The sequence below is a fragment of the Macrobrachium nipponense genome, chromosome 6 (genome assembly GCF_015104395.2).
Source record: "Macrobrachium nipponense isolate FS-2020 chromosome 6, ASM1510439v2, whole genome shotgun sequence".
NCBI classification, from domain to species: Eukaryota; Metazoa; Arthropoda; class Malacostraca; order Decapoda; family Palaemonidae; genus Macrobrachium; species Macrobrachium nipponense.
The window spans coordinates 67,747,385-67,770,341 of NC_061108.1; the positions used below are offsets into that span (position 1 = coordinate 67,747,385).

Genomic DNA, 22,957 nt, shown 5'->3' on the forward strand with positions numbered 1-22,957 from the left:
CTTCCAGTGAAATTAAAGGAAACCACTGCTGATGTGCATAAAAGATTGTGGGGCAGTTATTCAGTAAATTAATTGAAAAAAACAAAAAGAAATCGAGGAATCATTAGGATGTGTGAAAGATATGGTCTTGTTAAAGAAATTATTGAGGAGACTTCCATTTACTTACCTTAGTCAGCATAATAAAAATGTGGTTATGTTTTTGCTGTTGAGTACTGTTGTGAATGATGAATACAACTGTACTCAGGAGAAATTGGAAATCCTGGTAACAACTACATCTCTGTTAAGGAATCAGAAATCTATTAATGTGCTAAATATGATTGACATTGATCAATTGCTTAAATGGCTATTCCTGAAGACTAAACAATGCCGCTTTGTGTTCATTCATCTAAGACAATTCCTTTGTTTCAAGAACCAGCTGAGCATGTATCGGATTTTTTGGTTGAAGGATGAGATAACACCAAATACACCTCAAAGTTTAGACACACTGATATCTCATGAAGTTGATCTTTTAATTAGATATATTGTAGATAGCTCAGAATCCCGAAGGACAAAGAATTTAATGCAGAACTTATCAGATTATATTACTACTTCAGAAGAACTTCCTTGTGATAAGGAGACACGTTTACATGTTGCTGTTTTATTGCTGTGGGTTTGCCAGAAGAAGATTAAACCAAAATTCACGATACTACCCAGGTCTAGGAAGTATAAGAAATTGAAAAAAGCTGAGACTAAAGTGGCTGAGGTACGTTGACCTAACATTTGTTGTATTCTGTTGTTATGCATGAATGTGTGTACGTAATTTATGAAAAAATAGTGTTTGGATAGTAATACATGTTTCAAATTTCATTTTATGATGTTTACCTTCTTTATTTCTGTGTCAAGACATAAAAAGTTACACATTACCATGACAGTTGGTATTTTTCTCATAGAAATAGTGAGAAAGATATAATTTATCTAAAAGGACATGTCAGAGATCAGATTTTACCTATTATAGCCAAATGGCCATAAAATTTTTTCATAGTTTGATTCAGCAGTGGTAATTTATTGTTTCAACACAAACAAATTATTTATTATAGCCTAATTGTGTGACACCATAATCTGTAAAACACAACTCAAGAAGAGTCCCATTTTACACTTTTCTCATTGGGTATATACTAGGTGTAACTGGTCATGCTTTGTGTTTCTGATGTTCCAAACACATTCAGTCTTTTTTTATAGATTTGTGATTTTTACGCTCATTTTCATCCCAGTTGTCATCATTCTGTGTACTATTGAAAGTTGTCTTGTTACTAGTCTCCCTGCTGTAATGGTCAGTGATTAATTTACCTTTTTCTTAATTAAAAAAGTTATTTTCCTGGAAAGGTACATAGACAGATTGTCAAGTACCCTACTTCATCTTCACATGCAAGTACTATATCTAGTGTTTTCCGCTTTGAACAACTGTTCGGTTCATGGTTTCACCAGTAGTTTGGAGTAGCCATTTTTCTCTGATTGTTTATGAGTTATGACATAGTGTTGTAGTTTTTTTAATTGTTAAATTCATTTCTGTTGAGTTCAGAACCATCTCAGCTTTCTTTATAGCATTGTGATCGGCAGGGTTTTTTTTGCCATGTGCTTTTGTACTGTCAGTTAGTGTCATTTATTTGGACATTGGGATGATAATTACATTAACCCTTAAGAGTCTGGCTAAAAAGTCAATATGCAGCACCCCAGGGCAGGGGAAACTTTGAGGTTGGCCAGTTTAAGAAAAAAACATATTCATGGAAAGAGGAAGATATGCAAATGCACAAAGGTGTAAGAAGAAAATTCTGACAAGTTTTTCCTACCTTCTGCAAGAAGTTGAAGATCACTATATTTACAACCCCTTGTGGGGCCGTTTTTATGAGAAAATAATAAATTTTACCAAGTTAGTATACAACATTTTTTTTGTAATGAAATAATTTTTATTTTGTTGTGGGTAAAATTGCAAATTTTATTTATAATTTGTTTGTAAAATTTTATAATTACAGTTCATACAATTTCAAAACAGATAAGAAACTAAAATCACTAACAGATTCGGAGTATATTTGTTGTATAATATTTACATAATTTCAGAGATGAAGATGCAGTAACTTTTGGGATTATACATGTCTTTACTAATATTTCTTTACAATTTTCATTGCAAAATTACAATTGTAACTGACATACTGTTATAAAAGATAAGAACTAAAACCAACACATCAATCTTTGGGTAATATATTACTGAGTAAATTTATAAAATGACTTCATGTGAGAGAGAGGCAGTACATGCTCCCTGGAAGTCAAGATCACAACTAACTCATGAGCTGCCTGCTTCCTTGATCTGGCTAATCTAAAAGGTGCCTTCAGATTGATGGCGCATAATACTGCTACTCATCTGAGGGTATCCATCCATAAGGGTTAATTATTCTTAGTCTTGGTTACTGTTAGCATAATTACTCTCATTTGGTAATAGTGTTTTTCTTTCACAGACCTATTTATAGGTCTGTGAAAGAAAAACACTTTTCCCAAATTCCCATGCCTTTTCATCAGGGAAAGCAGGTGGGTTTTCGGACTTGCATCGAGGCTACCAAAGAAATTGGTTTTTCCTTTTTGAGAACAGTTTTATGATAGAGTAGCGGCTGTTCATCCTTGAAGGAGCATACAAAAGAAATTTACTGGTGATGAAATGGTCTAACTTTTAATTGAAAAGTTCCAAAAACCCAAACAAAAAATTGGCCATGGTAAAGTCACATAAGTCTTGAGTATTGACCTTAACATTTCAATATAATTTCTGAGCACTGTAGCTGTAGGTGCTATAACAGGGTGAGAAAAGGGATTTTGACGTAGGAAAAATTCTATTTCTGGGTGATTGGCTCGTGTCGCCCTATGAAAGTTAGCCTTAATATCATTCTTTCTAGGCAAAATTAATCTAAAATTCCAGAGCAAAAACAAAATTAAGAAAATGTCAGTAAAACTGATCGCTCACTCTATAAAAGAAGTGTCGGTATGAGAATATAGGCGAGTGGGATCACTACCACGAGTCATTCACCATTTAGACCTTCCAACATAAAATCCCCACCAGAGAGAGCTGATACGAAAGGGTGATGCGGCCGCTACTACTAGTACTTACTACTGATGCCACGGACAGCAGCGCCCCTAGTGGTCATCCTTAATCTATGAACATCTTGTCCTGCAGGGGTGGGTAAAAGAAGACAGGGTGGGTTTCATAGGGCGACACGAGCCAATCACCCAGAAATAGATTTTTCCTACGTCAAAATCCCTTTTCTGGGCTCAGCTCGTGTCGGCCTATGAAAGTGTACCAGAGAAACGGACAAGATGGGAAAAAGGACAAATGAAAATCAGTTGTAAAAAAGAGATATATAATAATGAATCAGGGACATTACAGTATACAAACAAAGTACTTAAAGCTAACTTATCCTAAAACAATGACATGGTAAAGAAAGCAATCAATATAAAGTACTTAAAATGAACTTATATTAAACATAGTAATACCCAGTAATGTAATGGCAAAATAACAAAATTTGATTCATTTAATTAAGGACATTTACATAATATACAAACCACAATTGTGTTCTACCCTAGCATAAAAATAAGGGTAGAAACACTGAAGTACAATATAAGTACATAGTGTGGATGTCCCTAGCAAAAAAATAAGGGACAATCCACCAATATGATTCTAGCGGCTAAGGCTAGAGTATCCGAGTAGCATGGCAATAGGGTGAGGCATGTTGGACGAGGTAGGTAGAAAGGAGACCTGGATCTATACTACGACTACTATACAGTATCAGGAGAAACAATGTTTCCCGCTGCTACTGCAGAAAATTTTAAAGATTCCAAGGACTTTAGGTAATGACGTTTAAAGACTGTCGGTGATTTCCATCCAGTATACTTTTTAAGATCCTCAAAGTTCATATGTTGGAAGTAATTAATTGAGGTGGCTACTCCTCTGATGTCATGTGCTTTTGGAAATGAATCAGGATTGGCTTGTTTAATGAAGTAAAGGATCTGTTGTCTAATTCCTTTTACTGATAAAGTACCACCTTTTTCTCTCATAAAGAGAGAACCTGAGGATCTTGAGGATGTACGAGATAGAAAGGCTCTTAAAGTTGATACTGGGCAGAGAGAAGGATCTTGCGGAAGTGGGATGACTTTCCAAGGAGCCCACCTTGCAAGGGGATCCTCATTTTTAGCCAAAAAACTACGATCCGGCGCAAGTAGAACTTCTCCTGAGGGGAGGAATTCCACATGACCCGCATCTCTGGATAGAGCCGACAGTTCTGAAATTCTGGCTCCTGAAGCCAGGCTTAATAAGAATAACGCTTTCTAAGAAGCATTATGAATGGTTACAAGACGAGTTGTCAGTATCTGAGGCTAGTTTGAGGACATCATTTAAGAACCATGAAACTGCAGTAGGCCTTTGAGAAGGTCTAAGTCTAGCACAGGCTTTGGGAATAGACGTAAAGTAAGATTCTGTTAGGTCTATCTGGAAACCCAACTGAAAGATTTTCTTCAAAGCCGATTTATGAGTAGTAATAGTGCTAGCTGCTAAGCCTTTTTCAAACAAGGACCTGAAAAAGGATATAGCTAAGTAACTGTCATGGTTGTAGTGTTTGATTCTTTCAGGAAGGATGCTAATTTCTTAACAGCTGAGTCATATTGTCTAATAGTTGACTCTCTTTTATCTGATTCTAGGAAGAGGATGTTTTGCGGATCAATGTTAGCATCTTTGTTAGCCGCAAACTTCATGAAGTCCATAAAGTTAGGGTCTGAAGAATTCCTGAGGAAGCGAACACAGTCCTCATTTGTACTGATTGCGACAGCTTGGGATTGGGAATCCATTGAGGTCGGAGACCCAATTCCAGAAGCAGAGGATACCAGTTGCTTTTTGGCCAGTCTGGAGCAATCAGAGCTACTAGTCCCTTGAAATTCCTCAGCTTGCTCAAGACTTTCAAAAGAAGATCACTGGACAGGAAAAAATAAATTTTTCTCCATTGATTTCCAATCTAACGACAGGGCGTCCGTGGCATAAGCCAGAGGGTCCAGGTTGGGGGCCACATAGCAAGGAAGCTTGTGGTTCGCTTGTGAGGCGAAGAGATCTACTTGGAGACCTGGGACCCTCCGGCATATCCACTGGAATGACCCGTCGTCCAGGGACCATTCTGATTCCAGAGGGACTGACCGGGACAAAGCGTCTGCTATCACATTTCTTACCCCGCCAGGTGATGGCGGACAGATGCCATCTGTGCTTGCCTGCTAGCGCAAAGATAGCTATCATGACATGATTTACGTGTTTGGATTTGGACCCTCCTCTGTTGATGCAATGTACTACACTGCACTGTCCAAAAACATAGTCTTAGATGAGACTTCTTCGGGGAAGGAGTCTCTTCAGGGTAAGAAATACTGCCATTGCTTCCAGGACGTTTATGTGAAGCTGGCGGAACTGAGCTGACCAAGTCCCCTGAACTTGCTTGAATTGAGAATATCCCCCCCATCCGAACAGGGAGGCATCCGTGTGAATGGTTAACACTGGAAGGGGATATTGAAGGGGTACTTATTTGGCAAGGTTCTTCACTTTTGTCCATGGACGTAGCTGATTGCGAAGGATCTGTGGAATTATTGACAACTTGTCTCGAGATTTGGCGTTTGCTCTCGATCGCCAAACTCGATTTATATCTTTCAGCCTTGCTTTCAGGAGGATATCTGTTACTGAAGCAAACTGAAGGGAACCTAGGATTCTTTCCTGGTTTCTCCTTGATGTTTGTTTGCATTTGAGAAATTGTTTCACAGACTTGGCTATTTCTTTCCTTTTGGCCACCGGAATTGACAGATTGTGGGAAGACAAATCCCATTGGATTCCTAGCCATGAAAACGAGGACTCTGGAGTAAGTCTGGATTTTGTTTTGTTTATCTGGAACCCCAGATGTTCCAGAAATTGAACTACCTTTTTTGTGGCTTTGAGACATTCCTCGACCGTTGGTGCCCAGATCAACCAATCGTTGAGGTATGCTGCTACCATTATCCCTTGAGTTCTCAACTGTTTGACTACCCTTCTGCTATTTTCGTGAATACCCTGGGGGCTACATTCAGACCGAAGGGCATCACTTTGAATGAGAACGTCTGATTTCCTAGTTGAGCCTAGGAAGGACGGAATGCCTGGCATAGGGATATGATAGTATGCGTCTGCAAAGATCGATGGAGGATGTGACGGCCCCACGGGGAAGTAAGGTCCGTACCTGCGAGATGGTAAGCATTTTGAACTTGTCGCAACGAATGAAAGAGTTTAGCTTTGACAAGTCTAAGATTACCCTTCTTTTTGTTGAGCCTTTCTCGGCACGCTGAATAAGCGACCTTGAAATTTTAGATGCTTGACTCTCGCAATAGCTCCTTTCTGAAGGAGTTCCTCCGCATAATCTGTCATTCCTTTGATGGTTCCTGATAAAATGATTTGATTGGAGGGGATCTTTGATCCAACTCCAACCCAATCCTTTGGACACGATCCTCTGTGCCCATTTGCTGAACCCCCACCTGTGACGGAAGAGGAACAGCCTCCCTCCTACCTGGGGAGCCTCACTGTTGTTGGGCGGGTTGACCTCCGCGCCCTCCTCTGAATTGTCTTCCTCTTGCAGCTCTCCTTGTGCCACGCTGGCGAAAGTGGCCCCTCGCCCTGCTACCCCTAGAAAACCTATTAAAGGCTGGGTAAGCCTGGCTTTCATACATAGAATTGAAGGCCGGCGAGACTGCGTAGGAGGTTGACGGTTTGGAGACTGAGGGGGACGCATGGAGGATGGGTTGAGCCTGTTTTGAAGTCGATGGCTGTCCCTGTTGGGTAACTGGAGGACGGCCTGAACAAACTGCTGTTGTCTGCTGTTGCTTCTGGTAAGGCTGGAACCTTCTGCCAGACTTCTTAAGTTTCTTACCAGCAGCAGGGGCGGTCTCTTGCTTCCTCTTGGAAGAGATGCCCCACCTAGCCCTAAGGCTCTGGTTGAGCCTAGCAGCCTCGTGGTGCACCTCGTTCACAGCGGACTCTGGGAAGAGGTCCGCACCCCACATGCTGGAAGCCAGGAGTCTATTAGGCTCGTGCCTGATAGTGGCCTCCTGCAGAACGTGCTTTCAGCAGTTCCTCCTAGCTTGGAAGAAGTCGAAAGCATCCGTCTGTACTGTCTGGAGCTGAGACTGGCCAGAATCTTGAATAGCAGTTCTGTGCCATAAGACAGGGCAGCCATTTCTGTGATGATTAGGGAGTTAAGGGACCTCCCAAATCTAGTTCGAGCATCGGACCTCAGCCTGAATCAGAGTATCAGGACAGACTTGGAAGCTTCTCGCCAAAACTGGTCCATTGCGCAGTCTGGCTTAAGCTTACCAATCGTGAACGTGGCAGGCAAGTTCTCCCACAATTCTCCAAAGGCTGGGAAGAGCGGAGAAGTAGACTCAGCTTCCCTCAGCTGTGGCATGGGCTCATCCTTGAGGACTGCCTGAAGAGTCGCTTCCACTATTTGGTAGCGAACGGAAGAGAAGCCTCCTCCTCCGTCGCGAAAATAGTGAAAGGACTCTTGAAGCCTGGAGCTTAGTGTTGGTACACTCCCAATCCTCTAGGCAGTGAACCCATTCCCGCTCGTGCGTTGCTCCCTACTATACAGCACGTTCTCTCGGGAAACAAATCTTGTCCTCTCCAGTGAGAGCAGCCACAGTCAGCCTAGCATACCCAATGAAAGGCTGAGTCAATCCAGGCGGATAAAACTCGAAGTCCTCAATTCTTCGAGTTCCACACTCCGGGACAGAGATCATGCCGTCCTTGAATGGAGCATAAGCGGCCACTCTCCATGGGTTATCCATGGAGAAGGCTGGTAGGGATTCGTATGGAGGTAACTGCAGGAATGCCAGTACCTGCTACGGGGGTGGGGGAGATTGGCTGAGGAACCTGAGAAGCCCAGCAACACGGTCCTCATTCTCTCTAACTCTGTTAGAGAGATCCTGAATGGATTGGCCAGACTGACTGAGGGTGTTTGACAGCTGCGCAAACATCAGTGGGTAATTCAGGTGCTTCGAGAGGTGGATAGTTGATCCCTTTTTACACAAAGGATCCACCACTGTCCAATACAGACCTGTCTGTTTGACAGCATACTCGACAGGATCAACAGAGCTTTGGCTTTAGCCAAAGAAGTAGAAGAGCTCATCAACAAAGAGGCCATAGAGGAGGTAACAGACACGAACTCCCCAGGGTTTTACAACAGGCTCTTCGTAGTCCCCAAGGCATCAGGGGGATGGAGACCTGTGTTGGACGTAAGCGCTCTGAACCTCTTCGTCCGGAAGACGAAATCCGAATGGAAAACCAGTCGATCAGTACTGTCAGCCCATCCAATCGGGCGACTGGATGGTATCTCTCAACATGAAGGATGCATACTTCCATGTCCCCATCCATCAGAACTCCAGGAAGTTCCTGAGATTCGTCTTCAAGAAGAGTGTCTTCCAGTTCAGAGCCCTCTGCTTTCGGTCTGTCAACCGCCCTCAAGTATTTACTCGGGATTCGCTCCTCTGGGAAAGTGGCTGCATTTGATGGGGATCAACACAGCTTTTTACTTAGACGACTGGCTCCTGAGAGCCAGATCCAGTTGTCAGTGTGTGTGAAGGACTTGCAGAAGACACTTACTTTGACACAACAATTGGTTATCGTAGTAAACACGGAAAAGTCCCAATTGATTCCAACTCAGAGGATTCTCTATTTAGGGATGATACTAGACTCTCTAGCTTTTCGGGTATTTCTCTCTCCGAAGAGGATAAGAGTCCTGCCTGTCGACAGTCCAGCAGTTTCTGGTTCGCCCGTCCTGCTCAGCGCTCAAATGTATGAGCCTACTCGGGACCCTGGCTTCAGTGGAGTTTTGTCAGGTTAGGACACATACACATGAGGCCACTTCAGTTCTTCCTGAAAGCAAATTGTCTCGGAAGACACAGTCGGACTCATAGTTTTCCCCACTAGTTTTCCCCCGATGGAAGAGATAAAGATGGATCTTCGTTTGGTGGCATTTGAGGGAAAGATTACAAAGAAGAATCTCCTTAGTTCGTGTCAAACCTGACCTGCAGGTTCTCAGACGCCTCAGGACAGTGGATGGGGAGCCCTCCTAGGAGACAAGAGAGTGTCAGGTCTGTGGACAGAACGAGAAAAGACCTTGGCAACATCAATGGGAAGGAAATTGAATGGCCATCCTATTAGGGCTGCAAGCGTTCGCCCACTTAGTCACGCCGGAAGGGGGAAAGAAACTTAGTGGTCTACTCATACAACACCACAGCGTTGTCATGTGTACGGAAGCAGGGAGGGACCCACTTGTTCTCTCTCAACAAGTTAGCCGAAGATCTCCTCACCTGGACGAACGAGAAGAGGATCACCCTTTTTCCAAGATTCGTGCAAGGGAGAATGACGTACTTGCAGACGAACTGAGTCGGGTAAATCAGATGTTACCAACAAGAATGACTCTGAACGAGAGAGTGTGTCAGGACCTCTGGAAGCTTTGGGAGGACCATCGATAGATCTGTTCGCCACTCGAGGAAACAATCGCCTTCCCATTTTCTGTTCTCCGATTCCAGAACCACTAGCATGGAGAACAGATGCGATGCTGCTAGATTGGACAGGACTGGACGTTTACGCTTTTCCTTCCTTCGGGATGATAAGAGAGGTCTTAAACAAGCTTCAATCACACCAGAATGTGACAATGACCCTAGTAACGCCATTCTGGCCCAGGAAAGAGTGGTTCCCAGACCTTCTCAATCTGCTGGTGGATTTTCCCAGACTACCTTCCCCCCCCCAATAAAATCCATCGCTTCTCAGACAACCCATTTCAACCGAATATCACCAAGGGTTGTCCGCTCTGGCCCTGAGAGGATTATGACTGTCAGGAAACCTGGTTAGAGCAAAAGGGTTTTCGCGAAGGGCGTCAGAGCTATTTGCTAGCTGCAGAAGAAGCTCTTCTGCCAAGCTCTACTAGTCCAAGTGGAGTCTTTAGGTCATGGTGCAAACAACGTAGCATCTCTTCTTCTGAGACATGACATCTATAACAGAAATTGCGGAATTTTTATTATTTCTGAGGGACACCAAGAAGTTGGCCACTTCTATACTATTAAAGGATATAGGGCCATGCTTTCATCGGTTTTCAAGCATAGAGGCCTCGACATTTCGTCAAATCAGGACATCAGTGACCTGATCAGATCCTTTAGTTCCTCCAAGATTTTCAAGCCTGAAGAAGTGGAATGGAACTTGGATGTAGTTTTAAGGTGGCTCAATGGCCCCCTATTCGAACTGTTGAATTCTGCAACCTTGAGGGACATAACTAGGAAGACACTATTCCTAGTCGCCTTAGCCACAGCGGGAAGAGTAAGCGAGTTGCAGGCGATGAGTAAGGAAGTGGGTTTTGCCCAGGGCAATGCAGTTTGCTCTTATGTTTTCTTGCTAAAAATGAGGATCCGGTCAGAGCCATCAGACACTACCTGACTAGGACAGAAACTGTGAGAGGAGAGTCGAGCCGACTCTGGTGCTCGGTGAAAGACCTGTCTCGGCCTCTTCAAAGAATGCAATGTCCTTTTTCCTGAGGAGTTTGATCCGAGAAGCGCATGCCCAAACTCAGAACATGCTCTTAGGGTGCTGAAAGTGAAGACGCATGAGATTCGTGCAGTAGCAACGTCATGGCTTTCAGACAGAATATGTCTCTATCCTCCATTATGCAAGCTATGTTCTGGAGGTTGAAATCGGGTGTCTGCATCGCACTATTTGAAGGAGGCAGAAAAAACTACTTATGAAAACTGCTTTAAATTGGGAACTGTGTCAGTAGCGGGAATGGAATGTTGGGTTGGGAGAGGAAGCATAGGGGGACTCAGTTTTTTTCCCTCTACTATCTCCTCGCCTTGAATTGAGGTTTTTTTGAGTTTGTGGGTAAGCCTGGGGGTACATGTACCGAATTACCCACCCAGTTCTTATTTATCTGTTAAGGACCATATGGTTTTTTAGTGTAGGTATGGTTTTGTATGGTTTTTTATCTGGTCTTTTTGCCCAGGGCAAGGGCAAATTATTGTTGTTTTTGTCAATCATCGGTGAACTTCCATGATTGCAAAAATCCCACCATTAGTAGGGACGACCCTGGCCTTTGCTGCCACGTCTCCTACATGTGATGAGAGCGCCGACCAGAGGCAGTATCTACCTGTAGCTGCTCTTTCACAAGGTAAGGCCACCTGCATACATTATATATAATGTGAGCACATGACTGTTGTTTTTGTTCATAAAGCTGTCCATATACCCACTTTCAGGTATGTGGAGTCAGCTAATGTAATTGTTTTGTTAAGTCACTTATGTGAAAAATGATATTTTAATGATAAAATAAGGTTTCACATATACTTCCCAAACAATTACATAATCAGAGCCCTCCTCCTCCCCACAGATGGACGTTGCGGCTCAACGAATTGAAGTCTAAAAGCTCAGCAGTACCAGGTATTCCCGAAAGTGGCTGGGGGATCTGTATCACCTACACAAACAATGGCAGCGCTGCTACCGCCACCAGGAATTTGAATTTTCGGCTACCAGATAGAAAGGGTACAGCTAATGTAATTGTTTGGTAAGTATATGTGAAACCTTATTTTATCATTAAAATATAATTTTTATATGCATGTGTAATGCCTTAGTGTTTATTGGTATGATTTGATGTTGCAAAATATTAGTGTCATATACTAATAAAAAAACAAAAATTTATTTCAGGAAGGCGAAGAGTCCCGCGAAGCTGCCTATGAGCATTTATCATCTTGGATACTGAAATTCTTGAAGAAAGCAGACATGGCTACTATTCAACCACCTACTGCTGCTTCACTCCTAATTGCGCATACTATTATTTTATCAGAAGAAGCAAAGAACTTTGGAGATATACAAAACCACACTTCTCAACAAGATTCAGAAAAAGAAGGTCAAACTGAAATTCATAATACTGCAGAAGTTAAGCATAGTAAAAAGAAAACCCCAAAGTGTATGAAACTTCTTGACCATAGTTTAAAGCTTTGTGAATTGTGTGTATTAGGCAATAATGGATATCTGGTAGAGCATGCCTTAAATTTTTATCAAAAGCTGGGGGAGCATCATTCTTCACTATGTTCTTATCTGCCTCAGGATTTCTTCAGAGCTAATTGGGTAATTTTGTGTAATGAGAATCTTTGGTCGAAAAACAGTGACTTAAAGCAGGTACTGCAATCCTGTCTGAATTCCTTCATCCTCATAGCTACAGATGATGAATTTGAAAATGTGCTTAAAAAGCTAATCGGAGATATTCAGACATTGGCAAATATTTCTCATACACTCACAATTTGGCAGATAGTAATATCATCACAACTAGACCGAAAGAAGGTTGTGGTGAGACGTATTGCCGAAAGACACTTAACCTTATGGCTCATAAACTTGGTGACCTTGAAGAGTTCAGATGTGTCTTCTCACACATTGCTGTCAGTAGTGGAGACACTGCAAGTGATAGTCAAGAGTAATTCCATGATGACAAAACAGAGTAGAGGGCTTTTTATGAAACTCTCCACATCTTTACCTTTATTACCGTTGCCACTTGAGTATTTTTACAAGGTGAGTGCCATTATTTATTTACATTCTCTCCAGGGTTCAGTTAACATTTATTATAGTACATAATCTCTTCACCCATATTAACCCTCTTACGCCGATTGGACGTATTATACGTCGAGATAAATTGTCTGTCGGGTGCGGATTGGACGTATCGTACGTTGACATAGAAAAGTTTTTTTAAAAATTCGCTGAAAAATACTTATAGACCTACCAGGCGAAAACTTTTGAATCACGCACCTTGGGGGATGCTGGGAACTCACGGATCAAGGCGTTGTTTTGTTTACAATCGTTACGCAGGTGTGCAAGCACGAATTTCTTTCTTATCGCGCTAAAAAGTATCAGTGACACATCTCAGAAATTATTTCATCACTTTGACAATTTTTGCACCATTTTAAAGTAGCCGTTACATGGAGTATTACATATGAAAATGTGTGCAATTTCATGTAGAATACAACAAAAAATACTCATGATTGTAGCTTTTATCAGTTTTGAAATATTTTCATATAAATAACGATAAGTGCCAAAATTTCAACCTTCGGTCAACGTTGACTCTACCGAAATGGTCGAAAAACGCAATTGTAAGTAAAACTCTTATATTCTAGTAATATTCAATCATTTACCTTCATTTTGCAACAAATTGGAAGTCTCTAGCACAATATTTCGATTTATGGTGAATTTACGAAAAAAACTTTTTCCTCACGTCTGCGTGGTAACTCTTCCGATAAATTTTTTCGTGCGATTGTCGTAATGTTTGCACCATTTTAAATTAGCCGTTACATAAAGTTTTATATATGGAAATGTGCGCAATTTCATGCACAATATAACTAAAAACAACCCATGGTTGTAGCTTTTATCAGTTTTGAAATATTTTCATATAAATAACAATAAGTGCCAAAATTTCAACCTTCGGTCAACTTTGACTCTACTGAAATGGTCGAAAAACACAATTGTAAGCTAAAACTCTTATATTCTAGTAATATTCAATCATTTACCTTCATTTTGCAACAAATTGGAAGTCTCTAGCACAGTATTTTGATTTATGGTGAATTTATGAAATAAAAAAAAAATTTCCTTACGTCCGCGCGGTAACTCTTCCGAAAAAAATCAGACATTTTTTGTGTGATTGTCGTAATGTTTGCACCATTTTAAATTAGCCGGTAGATAAAGTTTTATATATGAAAATGTGCGCAGTTTCATGTAGAATACATCAAATAATGATTGAAGGTTGTAGCTTTTCTCATTTTCGAAATATTTGCATATAAATCACGATAAATAGAAAAAAAACCATGTTCGGTCAACTTTGACTCTACCAAAATAGTCGAAAAACGCAATTGTAAGCTAAAACACTTACAGTCTAGTAATATTCAGTCATTTATCTTCATTTTGAAATAAATTTGAAGTCTCTAGCACAATATTTAGATTTATGGTGAATTTTTAAAAAAAACTTTCCTTCCCTCCGCGCGCTGATTCTCTGCCTCAAATCTCTGAAATGCGTACGTCGCATTCTCGTAATATTTGCTCCATTACATATTAGGCGTTTCATAGAGTTTTATATATGAAAATGTGCACAATTTCATGTAGAATAAAAAAAAATAATTGAAGGTTGTAGCTTTTCTCATTTTTGAAATATTTGCATATAAAAAAAATATGTGAGTCCCAGGGGTTGTAATTAATAATATATTTAATATGTTCGTTGTGACCTTGTTGGAATGCGGAGAACAGAGCCAAAGCAATGACCCGAGAAAAGCTGATAAATGATTTCTGGGTGGCGTGATATGAAAACTGCATAGTAAGGCGGGTCAACGTTCGTCCTGTAGTTATGTGAGTTCATGGGTCTTTTCAAAATGCCTTTGGGAAACTGTTTGTAGCCAGTAATATGGGGCGTTAACGAAGTGTGCATTCATATATGCGTGTGCGCCTCTTCCTTTAATAATGGCGTCTTTAGCCAAGTCTATGGGAAGACTTTCACAGAGATCCAAGGGAGGAAGACAAAGCCACGATGGCGGTGCCAAAGTGTTTTTTTATCAGTGAGTGAGAATCCTGGTTGGCAATGGGTGAGTGTTGAATTACTTTAGCCAAAAGGAATGGCTTATTACTCATTGTAAGAATGTTTAATCTTTAGCTTTGTCTTTAAACTTATGTGTACTTACGAGTGTGTTTCTCGTGTCTTTGAAACAGACGGTTCTGGCGAGGGAATTGTGTCTGGCGAAAGGGGACAACTGAGTTAAGTTAGTCTGTGAGACTTGGATTATTATCTTTCCATTGTTAAATAAATGGTTATTTTTATATAACTTTGACTCTCATTCTGATTACCTGTTAGAATGGAGAGAAAGAGGTGGAGAGAGAGGGGGATCGCTTGGAGAGAGAGAGAGAGAGAGAGAGAGAGAGCAGTAGAGAGAGATGAGAGAGACGAGAGATTTTGAGGAGAGAGAGAGATTGTGTGTCGGTTTGCCTGACGCTCGGGGTTCCACGTTTACCAAATAAAAACGAGATGAATATCTATGTTTAACAAATATATAAAAAAAATTTGACATTCGGTCAAATTTAACTCGTCCGAAATGGTCGAAAACTGCAATTTTAAGCTAAAACTCTTACAATATAGTAATATTCAATCATTTGTTATCTTCATTTTGAAACAAATTGGAAGTCTCTAGAACAATATTTAGATTTATGGTGAATTTGTGAAAAAAAATATTTACGTCCTCGCATTACGAATTCATGCATCATTTTGTGATAATATTTTCTCTGTGTTGCTTTGATCGTTTTACAAAGTGTTATATACCCAAAATTATCACAATTTAGTGTACAATACAACGAAAAAAATGAACTCGTTAGCTTTAACCGTTTTGCTCACAGCGCGATTTGAATACAATTATATATGAAATTTTGTTTTCGCGCTATCATATATCGCATTATTTATATTGATAATTATATTTTTTTTCATTTCTGATGGTTGCATACTAAACTTCAGGCAATGGCAAAAAAAGGAGCCAAAAATGAACTCTTAATCTTGAAAACTAAGCACGCTGTGATTTAAAGAAAAAAAAAAAAATTTCCGCTACCGCGCTCACTCCGAGACCCCCCCCCCCCCCAGCCATACGGGAGACAATTTTTTATTATACCCCTTCGGCGTAAGAGGGTTAATTGTATGTGGTAACGTTGTGGGGGTGATAATTATTAATATTGTTTTTATTTTATTCATGAGTAAGCTACAGTATTTAGTATTAATATGGAGGTGGCTCCAGAGGAAAAGTGAGACTACAGTGGTTTTACTGAAAAAACTTCTAAGTACAGTCCTTTTACTAAAAACCTTTACAGGCTCATTGCCTACTTCTACACCTATACAGACGCTTTTTCATATCATCTGTATGGTGATCCCTATCCCCAACTTTACTGATGGCATGTAATTCACCTCAGTCATGCATGAACTCACATTTCTTTCCCCTATTGCCTACAGATATCCTTCTGCTTGTACACTTATATGTAGGTGAGTTTACACTTTTAGTGGCCAGCATAACTTGTCAAATTTTCCGTATGACAAAGCAGTTATTTAAGATATATATATGAAATAGATTCACATTTATTAACTATACAGGCAGAACCCTTGTTAACAGCGGGGGTTCCGTTCCCAGCCAGTGCTGCTAACCAAAAATTGGCGACAACAGCACTAAAAACTTGCTTAACAGCACCGCTAACCAAATATCAGCGCTATTGACCAGAGATCAGTGCTGCTGTTAACTAGAAACGTTGCTGCTAAGCAGAGATTGGCACAGAAAATCCAGTTAACAGCGTAGCTAGACAAGCACCATAAAACCGAAAGCCGTTAACTGATGCCGCTGTTAACAGAGGGCTGCCTGTACTTTCATGAAGAAGAGTTGGTTTGGCAGTTCTTCTCTGTGCTCTTATCTTATCTTGTGATACTATTATCTTCCTCATTTTTTCTAGTTATGAGTGAACTTTTAAATTTTGTACATGAACTTTCCTGTCAGATATATACTTAGCTTTAGACTCCGTCGTTCCTGACAGAAATTCAAATTTCGCGGCACACGCTACGTGGTAGGTCAGGTGATCTACCGCCCTGCCGCTGGTGGCAGGACTAGGAACCATCCCGTTTTTCTAATCAGATTTTCTCTGTCGCCGGTTCCTACAACTCCTGTTGTTGGTTCCTCCTGATGGATTTCGTTTTTTCGCTTGCCGTGGATCTTTTCGCCGTCTTTTGGTGACGTATTGGGTCTTTGGCTTGGCATACGCTATTTATATGTTTTTTTTTTTTTTTTTCTTTTTTTGCGTCAGTCGCTAGTACTGTAGTTAGTTTATGTGATTGAATGTTATATCGTTAGACTACCGAACGAGCAGTTCGGTAGATCCTTACACTGTAGATTTGATTTTTGTTTATCATGAAACTACAGCTCTTTTGTATCAGTCAATTATCATTCTGTTTACATTTACTGATTGACAGTCATTATTACGAAACTTTTGTAATAATGACTGTATACGTTTGCTGTATGCGTAAATTTGCTGTATTACAGTGGATGTATACATTTTCGGTATACATTTACTGTAATAATGACTGTATACATTTACTGAATGTCAGTCATTATTACGAAACTTTCGTTTTGATGTAATTCATTAGAGAACCTTCTTGCTGAAGTTTCATTAGAAAAGCTTGAGTAGGTCTCGTTCTAACGAGCCAGTTAGTGGGACTATAGCACTTTTCCAGGACACGAACCTGCAGATTTGTCTAAATGGAATTAGCAGATTTGAAGGATGCCCTTCAAAGATGGAGCTCAAAATGCGAGCTTTTGAAGTAAGCGCAGTTAAACAGGGTGGTAATAGGTGATTTCAGTGTCCCCAGGTTTGGTTGTGGAGGGGGGCGTCTGACTGGCTCCGTAGCGCTTCCCAGGCCTCGACCTCTTCCAACCTCCCAGACCCAGTGGAGGAGGAAAGTCGACAGCCGCAGGAAGGTTAGTGAGAGACTGCTTCTCGTCATCCGATTCTGCTTCGCCCAAGCGCGGCTGGAGCTCGGCCGAGCAGTCGCGGCCTATGAAAGCGCCCTCCTTGGATTCTAGCCCTGAGCGCTTCCCAGAAGGTTTGCCTGTGGATAGGAAGAGAGCCTGAGAGCCCTGTTTTCGCCAGCTTTCGGCTTGGAGTCCCCTTCGTCCTCCAGACCTCCTTCCCCTTCGTCTGACAAGGAAGCGGAGATTCTACAACGAAGATTTCTCCGTAACATGCAGGAGCATATCTTGTCTCTGGTAGAGTACTTATGAAGGATCCTCCTCACAGAAGGACACTTTTCTTCCAGTTAAGAGATCCTCTCGTCCTGGACGTTCCATGCTCCAAGCTCCTCTCCACAGCTCCTCGTTCTCAGAGGAGTTCCTTCGATCCTCCCGCTTCTCGCTCGCCTCTTCGGAACACAAGGAAGGCTCGGGAACAGTTTAGCGACCGAGCCCTCGTCTCCTTCCGATCACGAAGCTCAAGCGAGGCGCGAACGGCACTATAGGCGCGAGTCGCGAGCCGCTTTCCAGCCGCTAAACGCCAACTAGGCGCGAGCCTCCAGCCAGCCGCGAGCCGCTTTCCAGCCGCGAAGCGCCAACCAGGCTCAAGGCTCCATCCAGGCGCGGATACCCGCTTGCCAGACGCAAAAGTGCCAGCCAGGACCGCCAAAAGCACCACGCCTGGCGAGAGTCTCCAGTCAACAAACAGGCGTTTTCCTTCCTCGATGTTCCGATCAGACACGAGTCGCCAACAGCACTGCTCCTTCCATCCGCGAGGCTTCTTACAGGCGCGAGGCGCCTCACAGCCTTGAAGAAACTCCCATAGGGCAAGGGCCAGACCGAAGATCGTCGTCTTTCGACCGCTCTTCTCGGACAGAAGCCCCTCTCCTCATGAGCGAGAACCTGCCTCTACAATCAGGCTCTCCTCTCCTCCTTGCAGGCTCTTGTACGCCTAGCAAGCGCCCTTCTCAGTAGTTGCCTTACTTCCTGGTAGGCGCCCTTATTCGGAACCTGGCGTAAGCCCAGTCCATTGAGGAAGGATCCTGCCCCTCCTCGAGTTCTACGGGAATCTAGATGACCTCCACTGCTGATCGTCTGACGAAATTCGGTAGGGTTTCGCCGAATGCTTTAGATTCTGAGGAATTTCTGGCATTCGCAGTGTTAGAGTTTCTTACAATCTCTTAACACTTAAGCGAAACCATGGTCCTCAGTGAGCTAAACGAGAATTCCTGATGTTTTTTAACAATGTTTGGGAACCTCGTAATGCTCAAATTTTTTATATGTTCTGTCATGTAAGGGGGTGGGCTGGCCCCCATTGACCAAGATCATGGTAGGTTCTGTCATGTAAGTGGGTAAGACCCCCATTGACAAGATCCAAAAAAAAAAAAGGCTTTGTCATGTAAGTGGGTTAGTCCCCATTGACAGATCCACAAGAACTCTCAGTCATAGGTCACTACCTCGCTGAGGCTCTTGAGCAAAGCGACTCATGGACAGTATTCATGAAGTCTTCTGCCTAATAAGATAAGAAGCTTGAACTGTCGCCTTCGGGTCTCGGTTCACATTGAAGTGTTTTCCTTCTGGAAAAACTTCTCCTTCTTTATCTTGACTAGAGAAGAAGAAGACGGTAGATCTCCAATCCTTATTCTCTCTCTTCGTAGGAAAAGAATGTAAGATGGAAGTCGTTGTACAAAAAAACCTGCTAATATAACTATGTATATTACCCTCACGACATGTTCTGTTAAGCAGTTGATTTGTCCGAGGTGCAGACGCATATATGTTAGCTCTATCATGCTGACTGAGACGACGAGTATCCTAATTGAACTGCAAACCTCTCAGGGATCAGCTTTTGTATTTACCGAAATCCGTTTCTCTTAATATAATTGCCCGAGCATATTTTTTCTGCTCGATGGTTCTAGCAGAACCCATTCCTTCGTGGAATGGAATAGTTGGCAACTTAGGATGAAGAGGCAGCGAGAGCTAACGTTGTATGAGACTGTTGTCTTTGCCATAGCAGCTCAGTACCAGCTGACCCTCAGCGATACGCGGTCTGTTACGTTTCTCTCTCCTGCAATGATGTACTGCCGAACCGTATCTCTGCCCAATAATCACGGACTTAGGTCCCTGATTAACGGGGATTCTTGCATGCATGAATGACCATCTTCTGCTATTTCGCTCGGTTTCATCACCTTCGACATTGTTAGTATTTTTTCACAGAGATATTTATTGGACTCTTTCTTTTCTGTTTACCGCCCTGTAACGGAAGTCTGTAATAGTCCACCGCTGCTTCACACTAAGTTATGAGGAATGTTTTTTTGTTTTTTTTTTTTTTTTCTTCAGACATCGGAGTTTGTCTGCAGAAAATTTCTCGTGTTCCTAGGTGTGCAAGTTCTTTGTTCACCCCGAATTAACAGATGTATCGGAAGACATCGCCTGTACCCCGGACTGACAGTTCTGCTTTCTATATTCAGCCCGTGAAAAACAGTTCTGCAGGCAGTACTTCCCGGAGTTTTTCTTTGCTGAAAAACGATCTGCTTTCATAGCTAACGACTTATCATGGGGCAGCATCGATTTAGAGGTTAGCTTTTTCAGTCCTTGGTAAGCACGGGTTCAGAATCTTGAGAATCTTTCTTTCGATTCGACTGTGAAGTAAGTTGCTTCTCTGTCCTCCTTCGTCTTCTACAGCATATAGTGTTGTTTCTCCTTAACTGAGATTCAACTATTATGAGAAGGTTTTGCCTTCAGGAACCTTGGTCTCTTGAAGGCATTTGACTTTCTCCTGTGGGGCTCATGCCTTAACAGAATTTCACCTTCTCCGTCCGACATCGTGACAAACAGATTATAGTCTTTCGGCTTCTTAACCCTTCAAATACGATGGTCAAGTGACTTGCTCGGATATGAGAATCTTCGTCTCTTCTTGAGCAACTTTCCTCGATACTGTACGCAGTCAGTCGGCAGCTGTCAGAGCGCCCGAGTCAGTTACGCGACACGGTGTAGGCCTAGTGTTGTTCTCTGACACGTCAGAGTAGCGAGGGGAAGCAGCACTAGGGACGTATGAAGTGTCAGGCATCTGGAAGGGGGACCAGGTTAACTGATACTTCGTGTTTCAACTGTATGCAATCTTTCTGGCTCTTAAGTGGTTTCAGTATGAAGTCAGACACACGGTGGTCCAAGTCAATTCAGACAACACCACGGGTCTGACATCCTTCAGAAACAAGGAGGACACATTCCTTCTCCCTTTAGTAGGTAACAAGAACCCTTCTTTTGGACGGAGGAGAGAGGGATCGCGCTCCTTACCAGATTTATTCAGAAGAATGTGAGGGCGGACCTGTTGAGCAAGAGGAACCAAGTCCTTCCTTTGGAGTGGACCCTCAATCTCGATGTGTGCCTAAGCCTATGGGCCCTGTGAGGCAGGCCACATGTAGACCTGTGCGCCGTGTATCAGAACAGGAGACTGGACAACTTTTACTCCGCATTTGATTACCCGAGAGCAATAGCATTCGCGCTCTTCTACTGGACTGGTCAGGCATCAAGGCGTAGGTTTTTCCCCCACTCTAACTGGTGGGGGAATTGATGAAAAAGTTCCTGTCCTCTACAGGGACGACTCTAACCCTTATCGCTCCCTTTTGGCCCGCTCAAGAATGGTCTCAGAGGTTCTGGAATGGATAATGGACTTCCCCAGATCCCTTCCACTAAGGAGAGATCGGCTCAGACTACCCCACTTCGAGAGCTTTCTCAAATCCTCCCCGCTCTCTGCCTGACTGCCTTTTCAACTTGAAAGACTCGTCAGAGTGATAGGATTTTCGCGAAACGGCTCAACATTTACGGGTGTACCAGTCGAAGTGGGAAGTCTTTCGACGATGGTGCAGGTCGAAGAAGCTGTCCTCTTCCATTACCTCTGTGACCGACATTGCTGATGTCTTCTCTTCTGAGAGAAGAAATCTCATCTACCGGTATCCACAATAAAGGATATAGAAGCTTGCTCTCCGCTGTCTTCAGAGACAGAGGTCTAAAGATAGCGGAGGACAAGGATCTTCATGATCTCATCCGGTCCTTAGAGACCTCCAAGAGAAGTCCTCACTTTCACCTAGTTGGAATCTGGACGTGGTTCTCAAATTCCTCACATCCAACAAGTTCGAGCCTCCCCCATCAGGCTTCTTTTAGAGACCTGACGAGGGAGGTATTTTTCTCTTGGGCCCTCGCAACTGCTTAGAGGACAAGTGAACTTCATGCCTTGCATCGTGTGTCGGATTTTCAGTAGACTCGGCAATATGTACTTTTAGCCATGATTCTGGCAAGGATCAAAAACCCCTCAAACCCTGGCCTAGAAGCTTTGAGGTTGAGGGGACTCTCCCCTTGGTAGGGATGGAGATTGAGAGGTCTCTTTGCCCAGTCAGGCCCTAAGTTCTATCTTCAAAGGAAGAAACAGATTAAGGGTAGCCTAGAGAGTCTCTGGTGTGCGGTGAGGGACCCAAGAAGACCCATGCCTTTAAACGCCCTGGCCTTCTTTGTGAGAAGTGTCATCTCTGAAACACATGGGGCGTGTGATGACGACTCCTTCAAGCAGCTTAGAGTAATAGCGCATGAGGTGCGAGCCATTGTGACTTCTTTTATCTTTCATAGGATTTTGTCTCATGAAGGACATTCTAGCTGCCACGTACTGGAGATGCAACTCTGTCTTTGCATCCCACTACCTGAAGGATGTAAGAGTGACTTACGAGAAATGCTTCTCGCTGGGTCCATACGTATCTGCGGATTCGGTGCTGGGACAGGGAGCTGATGCCGATCCTTAATTAATTTTTAGAATTTGGTGTGGGGTTTTTTTAGGGTTGTTTGAAAGAATGTTCGGGGTAACTTATATCAATCTTGTTGCTAACCTGGGTGTTAGGATCAGGTGGTCGGGATCGGTGTTGTGCTCCTTGATTATGCCATTAGGCAAGGTGTTTTTGTCATATAAGTGGATTAGCACCCATTAACAAAGATCCTCAGGATTCTGTCGAGTAAGCGGATAAGACCCATTGACAGATCCACAAGAACTCTTAGCATAAGGTCACTACCTCGCTGAGGCTCTTGAGGCGAAGTAGACTCCTAGGCAGTAGCCATGAAGTCTTCCGCCTTACCAGGTAGGAACCAAGTTTTTTATGTTTTACCTACAACGTATGTTGTTTTTCCTGTCTATTTCAGTAGTAGCTGTCTTCTTGCCCACCACTAAGGGTGCCAATAATCAGCTAAGTATATATCTGCACAGGAAAGTTCATGTACAAAAATGATATTGTTATGATACAATAAGTTTTGTATATACTTACCTGGCAGATATATACAATTAAATGGCCCACCCAGCCTCCCAGGAGAC

General features: G+C 42.5%; 1 protein-coding gene across 1 annotated transcript in view; it reads left to right on the top strand.

Annotated features, from left to right (window-relative positions):
* Window positions 1-100: 100 nt before the first annotated feature.
* The window catches only part of LOC135216817 (uncharacterized), a 47,026-nt gene continuing 24,169 nt past the window's right edge, over window positions 101-22,957 (top strand). Inside the window, exons 1-2 of the mRNA XM_064252315.1 lie at window positions 101-742; window positions 11,756-12,616. Of these exons, the coding sequence (XP_064108385.1) occupies window positions 122-742; window positions 11,756-12,616 (1,482 nt within the window). The 5' untranslated portion in view covers window positions 101-121. The remainder of the gene's footprint in view (window positions 743-11,755; window positions 12,617-22,957) is intronic.